This window comes from Acipenser ruthenus, chromosome 28 (genome assembly GCF_902713425.1).
Source record: "Acipenser ruthenus chromosome 28, fAciRut3.2 maternal haplotype, whole genome shotgun sequence".
Taxonomy (NCBI): domain Eukaryota; kingdom Metazoa; phylum Chordata; class Actinopteri; order Acipenseriformes; family Acipenseridae; genus Acipenser; species Acipenser ruthenus.
Genome location: NC_081216.1, coordinates 23,220,527 through 23,229,720, shown reverse-complemented (window position 1 = coordinate 23,229,720; position 9,194 = coordinate 23,220,527). Strand labels below are relative to the sequence as shown.

The 9,194-nt window shown below is 40.4% G+C and overlaps 1 protein-coding gene across 1 annotated transcript; it reads right to left on the bottom strand.

Moving 5' to 3' along the window:
- Positions 1-5,039: 5,039 nt before the first annotated feature.
- On the bottom strand, positions 5,040-7,075 carry LOC117434536 (insulin-like growth factor-binding protein complex acid labile subunit). The gene is made up of 2 exons (XM_059002787.1): positions 5,608-7,075; positions 5,040-5,059 (listed from the first exon to the last, which is right to left on the bottom strand). Exons 1-2 carry the CDS (start codon positions 7,073-7,075, stop codon positions 5,040-5,042), a joined length of 1,488 nt encoding a protein of 495 aa, XP_058858770.1.
- Between the last annotated feature and the right edge of the window lie 2,119 nt (positions 7,076-9,194).

The following is a 9,194-nucleotide window of genomic DNA, read 5'->3' as shown; positions in this document are numbered from 1 at the left end:
ATTATAGGCAGTGTATAGCCTACATTTGAGTTGTAATTATTTGGCTACCCACTCATGTTTTGTTGGGGTTATAGAGGCTTGATTGGCAGATTGTGTGCAGAGGTAGTTACAAAGTATCTGACCGTTGGCTGCAACCCACCTGGGCACATCCTAATATAAACCCGATTATTCCAGTCCTGTATCACTGCACGTGTGCGACCTTTGTGGCGTGCTGTGTCTGCTGTTTCACACCTGGGTGACACCGTGGTCTCCAGGGGATGCTGAAACAATTCCAGGGAATTATTTCTTTTTTCTATAATAATAATTCTCCAAATGGAGACAGATTTGACGAACAACAATCTGTTTTAACCGTATCCCATACAATACCTCAGCTGCCCCTTGTGTCACCGTGCCCACAGTCATAACGCCGATTAAAAGAGCATCAGCAGCACACAAGGACGTTTAACTACGCGTGATAAACCATGGCGTCTGTATCGCTTTCACGCTCATAACCCAGTGACAGACTCTCGTGACAATGCTATGAGTCAGGGGTCTCCATCCCTGGTCCTGGAGAGCCCCTATCCAGCAGGTTTTATAGGTGTCTTTACATCATCAGTGGCTAAAGATCTGGAACACTTGTTAATCTTGACCAATTAAGACAATAAGTGGTTCAATTAAGCAACTGAGAGATTGGTTGAAATGAAAACCATCAGCCACAGCAGCTCTCCAGGACCAGGGTTGGAGACCCCTGCTATAAGTCGTGCATCTAGATACGGTACTGGAACTCTACCCAGATCTGCAAGAGAAGATAAACCACACAGCTGTGGTGGGGTGATGCTGATAAAATATGCCTGACAGCTCCCTTGGTCCAGCAATCCTGTTCAGAAAGGGGAAGCTTATATAAAGGCAGCATGTAATAAAAAGGCTGAGCAGTTTTATATCTTTGGCCCACATTCTCCAATGAAGTTATTAAAGAGCTACGCAAGCAAAAATAGCACCAGTGATGAGATGGTCTGTATGATTTTAGGAACTTTATTTATATATAATCTTTTTTTTCTCACATTTCTCTTTATCACTTATCTCACACCTGCTTGTTTTGCAGACATTAATCAGGTTCTTCTTAACCCCTATGATAGTGGTACTCAATCCTGGCCCTCAAGATCAATTCCAGTCCTGGTCTTTATTCCAACCAGGCCCTAAATTAGTAGCTTCAATTAACTACTTTAGAACCTGCTTGGAGCAAAAACCTGGACTGGACTGGATCTCAAGGGCCACTGCCCTATGAACTACAAAACAAAAGATGAGTCACACTAAGGACAAAGACTCCTATGCAGGAGGAGTGGCGGTGTTAAACACATCAGTCGCTGTTCAAGATGGAATATACAAGCTAGCCAAGGCTGTGGAACTCAAGGTATTATTATCATTATGGATAATGAGGATATAATAATAGTCTATTAAACTTCATCTGTGGGTGAAATTGATGTTATTTAATGAATTACAGTAAATACAATTTCTATGGATCCCCTGTAATATCAAATCCAATTTATTTGTTGGAACAGAAAACCCATCTATATTTATTTCATAATTACCAGATAATCATATTGTAAGTGCTGTAACGGGGACTTAGTAAGTTTTCATTTCTTTGTTTCATGAAAAGCTATCAGAGATGGGACCCAGGTGGTAAACCCAATTGGTGCTGGGCAATGAGCATGCAAGCCCCATTCATTTAATTGCTGTGACTGTGCTCTAGCACATAAAGTGGCATTGCCAGCTGCTGCAGACACTGCACTCTGATATGGAAAACACATCCATCTCTTCACAGACAGATCCTGATAAAAGCTGTTTCATTCCCAGCCTGCTGCTCTCTCTTTTCCTTGATTTTACACTAATTGTTTCTTACAGTCCCATGGGGAAAACAGATGTCTATCTATCTATCTATCTATCTATCTATCTATCTATCTATCTATCTATCTATCTATCTATCTATCTATCTATATTGCAAAACATATATTTAAAGGAGTGAGAGAGACAGTAGTTTCAAATCCATTACCTTTTATTAATGTTATCAACACGATCTCTGATTTCCCTTGCCATTTACAAATGTTCGGTATACAACATATATTACATACAGTATATGGAAATAAATTAAAACCCTGCATCCTGGCACCTGTGCTGTAGGTCACATGGTGGGATTGCGTGTTTTTAGTCCACTTAACAAAGATAAAAACATTCTGCGGCTTCTAAAGGATGCTCAGTTTCCAAGCTGTGCTAATTTAGTTAGGGGTCTTTATTTGACCGATTTGCCATGGATGAATAAATAATGTAGAGTATTGATTAAAATGCATAAACAAAAAGCAGACTAGAATCTTCAGAGACCGTAGCATTTCATAGTTTGACAGAAAGCTACATAGAAGAACTCACAGTTGGGCCATTGCATGCAATTCTGAGTAACAAACACCAGTGCAATCCATTTTCAATCATTTAGGTTCTTAAGTTTAAAGCATGGTTTTTATAACTGCTGCAAGGAATCCTTCAATTGTCACTCTGCTGGAGAGAAGCCCAGGACTGAATGGCTGAATGGCTATTCTAAAACATGACAACAGCTTTCTATTTATAGAAGTGTCATTTGCAAGCACACCTCTTACTGACAGGCTGAGTGTTGGAAACCCATGAGAAGACACATCATACTCCTAAAGAGTCTAAGTCCCTTTACTTTTGATATTGCACATTGCAGATGGGGTGGAAGGATGCTGGTGATGTAAATGTTGTTGTTGTTTGTTGTGCATCTAACTTTGTTTCCCCATTGACTTTTTGTGGTGGGATTGCTTTATTATTTCATGAGGGTCTGTGTTGCAGACATGTTTGTGTAGAGCATCAGTATAGGTTCAGGGTTTTCAAACATGTAGATACCAGTCCTGGCAGGGGTTGGTTAGTTAGTGGGTAATCTGTCAGTCCTTGCTGTATGCGCAGCCAACAGCCCTGAAACTGAAAAAGATTTGACCACACCTGCCAGATTCAAACCAAGAAACAGTACAACTTAAAAATAAAGCCTACTGTACATCAGATGACTTATCTGCAGAAACCTTTGCATTTTCTTGTGAACCCCCCCCCCCCCATAACATACTCTAAAATGCAGGGTTGGCAGCTTTTTAATAAGGGCATATAGACCCCCTGCTCATAGGCCAATGTCTAGGAGAACGATTTTTTCCACCTTATAAAACAGCTGAGAGCAACAAAATAACATCAACATTATTTATCCTCAGAAAAACACAACGTACAAACGTAACTTGCTGGACAGCAGTCAAGTCTTGCAGTTTGAAAGCTAGATGTAAATCATGTCAACTTTACAGCCACAGGATAAACATGATAACATATCCTATAATGGCATTTGTTTTAGATGTGCATGCTTTATCATTGCCATGCACTTGCTGTAATAAGCTGCATTGTAATTTACAGAAATGAGCACAGTGACATGGTATATGCAGCATATGCTGTACTTGAAGTACAGTCTTCAGTTTATTAATGTTTTAAATCTAAATATACAGTGATATACAATGATCATTTTTATTCCTCTAGGGTTATGCAACATAGTAAGCAATATCCAAGCACTCATTCTTCTGTGGTTTCAGACAGCCGGTTACATTTTATATCTTGTTTTTACCATTTATTGATGAATGATTGTATCCAATCTCCAAAGAAAAAGCAATGCTTGTTCCACCTTATGAAAAACACTCAATCAAACCAAGACTCCTTCATCTAGTTAACTACCAACACACATGTGACTGTGTTGTACTAGATTTAAGTTAAAAAAAAATGCAGATCGATAGTTTCTGTGGGAAGCAGCATTGTGAGTTTCTTCAGCAGCAATCACAACTCACGTGTCAAGCATTTATAAAGAAAAGCAAGAGATGTTAGTTATTGCATGTCTGTATAAAGCTGTTACACAACCTTTTAAACTGTTGAAGAAGACCATTGCAGTAACTCCAACTAGCACGATGGCATTCTTAACATTTTTCAGTGGAATTATAGTACATTCTCCAGTAATGTTATAATAATTGTCCACATCTCCCTTCATTCACAGACCCGTCTCAGTTATCTTTACCTGGGACGCTTGGCTTTGGTTTTTCTCTTGGAAAGGCTGCACTCTGATGATTTTCAACCTCTTCTTTTTTCGTGTTGCTATCCTGGCAAACAAGGCTGCCACCCCTATTAAGAAAACCGAAACTACGATGAAAAGGATTAACTTTTTATAACGGCTGTTGGGGTTCAACAGCTGCATGCAAGTGTTCTGCTCTTGGACAGAGACAAAATGTTGAACAGAGTCAGTGCCAGAGAGGTTTGAAGCATCACAAATATAAATCCCTGTGGCATTCCAGTCTAGATTTTCAATTATTAGGTCTCCGTTCTCCAGTACTTTTATCCTCCCTCCTGTATAGTTAGATCCAATATGTAGAAGGCTCGGCAGTTTCCAGATTACAACTGGAGGGGGAAATCCAATTGAAAGACAGGGCAAAACAATATTTTGTCCAGTAGAAAAAGTGAAGTTTGTTGATCTGCTTTTAATCAAAGGGGGTTTGCCAAATGCCAGGAGCGCTGAGTCGTTAACAGTAGATTGGGAGTTCTTGGCTACACAGTAATACTTGCCAACATCGTTATTACCAACCGATTCTAAAATATGCTGGTAGCCTAGATATTTGTGACCAGATGGAGAAACCCAATGAACCTCGGGTTCAGGGTAGCCTTCAGTTAAACATGTTAGATTAGCGGTACCGTTTTCATCTACAGCCACGAACCTCTGCAAAACTGTCACAGAAAGAGCTTTAATAACATCTACGAAGATATGCATTTTATCCATACCCACTTCGTTTTCAGCTATGCAAGAGTAGTAGCCACCTTCATATGTCTGGGGTTCCATTGCCATCAAAACGTTACTGCCACTAGAGCCGGGAATTCTCTTTGTGCGGTCAGGGAGAACCCAGTATATTTTAGGAGCAGGAAATCCTGAAGCTTTGCAAGTCAATCTCAAAGGTTCCTCCTTTTTTACAGCAAGGTGAAAGGTTTCAGCTCGGGCTCGAATTATCTGCGGAAGAGTGCAAGGAATGTCACTAATTGACTCGAACGCATTGGTGCCTCTTAAACTAACAGGGCTATCACAAACGTAAAGGTGACTCATCTTCAAGTCAAATATTGATCTGTTCGCTATCATCCAAAAATTAGAACAATTGCAAGCCCATGGATTACCCACAGCTGAGAATGTTTCTATCCTTTTAAATCCACCAAATAACCTGTGGTTTATGACTTGAATTTTGTTATGAGATAGAGATAAATATTGGATGGCAAGGGAATTTGAAAACCAGTGCTGGTGCACTGCTGTGAGCTCATTGTTATCCAGATTTAGAATATTAAGCCTCCCTAAATGAAAAAATGTTAAAGGGTGTATAATCCTGACTATGTTATTTTGTATATAAATCTCTTGTATGCTGTCCAGTTTTGAAAAATCCGTCTCCTCAAGCTCATGGATCCGGTTGGCACTCAATATCAGTTTGGTAATGAGAGGGGTCTTTGTCAAAGCGCAGGTAGGGACCGATGTTAAGCGGTTTTGGTGCAAATTCAGCATTTCCAGATTACCACTGCCACAAAACGCGTTACAGGAGATGGCTTGTATAAAATTATTAGAAATGTTAAGGAGCTTTAATTTAGGCAGGTTGGATAGACTGCTGTTTGCTATTGCTGTGATAAAGTTCCCAGAGAGATTTAGCACCCTTAAGTTGACTAAGGGGTTAAAAACGTCTTGGCTAATCATGCTCAGGTTGTTCATGCTGAGATCAAGAGACCTGACATGAACCAGTCCCTGGAAAGCGGACTCTTGGAGCACTGACATGGAGTTATTGGAAAGAGTGATTTCGTGAAGGAGTCTGAAGGGCTTCAGAACCTCGGAGGGCAAGGTGGTGAGTCTGTTGTTGTCCAGCTTTATGGTAGTGAGGAAGTAGGCTCCTTCAAATGCCTTTGAGTGAATGGCATGAAGCTGGTTATTTTGGACATTGAGGACCGAAAGGGAAGAGCACCCAAAGAAAGAATAGGACTCCAGTTCTTGGATTTGATTGAACTCCAGGTGTAACTCCATGACCTCTCTCAGACCCACAAAAGTTAGACCTTTTATAGCATCCAGCTGGTTGTAGGAGAGATCCAGCACGATTAGGTCTGGTAAGTTTTGGAAAGTCTTGGGTTTGAGTGTGGCGATACGATTTTCTTTCATGTCCAAGAAGCAGAGGGAGGGAAGATCTGTGAAAGAGTCAGCAGAGATGGACCTCAAGGAATTATTGTAAAAGCTGATTTCCTCCAAGGCTGGAAACCCGTTGAAGACATTGGGAGGGATGGTTGTTAAGTTGTTATGTTCCAGAGACAGCCTTTGCAATGTGGTCTTGACTCCATGGAAAGTGTCTTCCCTCAGAGCACCAATCTGATTTGAGCTCAGGTTCAGAGAAGGCAAAGACGACAGACCTACAAAAGCTCCTGATGCGATCCAGGTGATGTTGTTCCCACTAATCCTGATTTCTGCCAGGGCCACCAAATCTGAAAACATTCCCTCTGTGAATTCCTGGATGACGTTCTCAGATAAATCCAAAAAAAGAAGGTTGAACAAACCGACGAAACCCTGCGCGTCAATGAAGCCTATGCAGTTGTTATTCAGGATGAGGGTTTTCAGACTGGAGAGCATTTCAAATGTGTTTTCCGCAATGGCCTGGATTGAATTGCTGCTTAACGAAAGGAACTCCAGAGAAGTCAAGCCCAGAAACGTCTGGTTGTCCAAAGCCCTGATTCTGTTGTTGCTGAGGTCCAAGTTCCACAGCTGATTTAGAGGCTCAAAAGCTCTCGTGGGAATTAAATGGATGTAATTGCTCTTCAGCCTGAGCTTCTGAGCATAGCTTGGTACAGAAGATGATGAAGGTATCTCTTTAAGCCCAGCATAGTTGCAGTCAACATCTGACCTGTCCAGGTAGCAGCTACATCTAGGTGGACACGGTGAAGATGATCTCAGATTGTTTAAGTAAATGACCAGGATTAGGGTCAGGTTTCTGATATTGGTAGCTGCCATTGAGGAAGAGAAGTCAAGACCCCATCGAAGCTCAGGGCACGAATGCTTAGCTGTGTGAGCATCAGAGTCTGTGTGTGGAATGTGTCGTGCATAATTTATTTTCAAGGCTAACGTCATTGCTTAGAGGATGAGCACCAAATTAAATGGCCCCTGTGTACTCTGCTAACACTGATTATCCTTAACTAAAGCTTGGCTTCGAACAGATCTAGTAATGTGACAATTATTATCAAGACAGTGGGTGATTGGGAAAATATGAGTCTGTCATCATTATGAAACAGTACTCTGTACTATCCTCAATTATATAATGCACTGGATTTTTTAGACTAAACAGTCACAAGTGTTTGGAAATTGGCAATTTATTTTCTTGTATTTGGCTAAAGGAATAAAAGTGTTTTTTTTTAAAAAAAAAACCACACACACACACAATGGATTGAGCAAGTACCAGATGCTGCCTTGGCAAATATTAATTGCACAGAAGATTGGATGTACGAACACCAATGCAATTCATGAAGAGCTAAAGACTTTCTTTTTCCTTTCGAGCACACACTTATGTGGAATTTGCTCAGCTGCAGTGTGGGACATCACATCAATTCACCCCAATGCAGGAGAAAGTAAAGATGTTTTTATTGCTCTTGGGTTGCCACCTTATTTCCTCATCCCTGTGTTACAAGCACTTCAATATATGGCCTCTTGTCACCTCCTTCTCCAGGGTGTTTACTTTTTCCCCGGCTTTACGTAGGGCTTGAGTCAAAAGCAGGAATAGTTTGACAGCCTGCAAACACAGAAAGAACGCAATACTCGTCTGGCTCCAGATTTGCTGAAAACACAGAGCCCACGCTTGAGCTAAAGCCATAAAACAGAAGGAACAAGACAAAGAGTAAATGTTTTCCCAGCCGCCTGTCTTTACCATTGTCCAGAATTGAAAGACATTGAGAGCTTCTTTAGACAGTGATGTGGCTCACAAATCTTATCTCCATACCGGCCTCTATTCATTCCTAATAATTGAATAACTTTTTTTTGTTTAAAGATATAATACAAATACAGATTGCGTGTCACATGTAACAGTATTTATTGCAATCCTAAATGCAGCAAAAAGTTTGCACTGCCAAGAAAATAATAAAGAATGTGACAATTGAAAGCAAGTACTGTTTTCAAAGATTTTAATATCAAGCCCCCATCTAACACACAACCTCATTAAATGTATAGTAACCAAGACTTCAAATCCATGTTCCTATCAGCTTCAGTACACTTACTTTGCCCACTTCATCCTTCGTGCTTTTAGGTTTTGCCTCAGTTATGCAATATTTTTTTCTGTATAGGAGGCTATATGTATATTTAGCAATACTAAATAAACAATAAAAATAAAAAGCAGAAATGTTCTATAAGTTCTACAGAAAAGTGCTGCACACGACATTCTCCGACTTGCGAAGACAATGAGAATAATTTGTAGTCAAAGCATTTGTCATTAGATTTTAATAGCGTTTTATAGTTATGGATGAAGCGTTTATTTATTATAAATAGTTCGCTGTGGAAGATAACTTTACTTCCAAATGCTGCAGCAAAAGAAGGCCCCTGGAAGACCAGACCAGTGCATAATAGATTCCACCTGCTGCTGAAAAAACAAATTCAAATCAAATGAAAAAGCAGATGCACCCTGTAACAAGTAATCCAGAATGAACTAAGGGGTTACAGAGGCACCGAGATTAAAAACCAGGGCTCAATCGTAGTTCCTGGAAGTGCAACACTTTACAGGACTTAAAAGTACAAGAATTGTTACACTCTTTTATACATCAAAGTGCACATGTTTTCAAACAGTCAGAACCCTCTGCTGTGCTATGAAGGGTACCAAGGGGAGCCACACAGCATGCTACAGAGTGAACTGCAGGAGCAGCTACAGGGCCTTGATATTACTGAGAAGTCTGGAGTAAGTGCCTGAGGAGAGGAGCAGAATTGAATACTAAGGACCCAGAGATGAAAGGATTCAAAGAACAAACTCCAAATAGCCGTGATCTTCCACTGCTGCAAGCAACCATTTATTGACTAATTTGTTGTCTGAAGGGTGGTGCAGTGAACTGTTTAGATGATTTAACAGATGCCATTGATACATATTACAATAACA

Excerpts from the sequence above, each read along its gene's own strand:
- LOC117434536 (XM_059002787.1), bottom strand. The coding sequence starts at position 7,075 with ATGGCAGCTACCAATATCAGAAACCTGACCCTAATCCTGGTCATTTAC. Across the intron at positions 5,060-5,607 it reads TAACGCGTTTTGTGGCAGTG|ATAATTCGAGCCCGAGCTGA; the intron begins GTAATCTGGAAA and ends ACTCTTCCGCAG.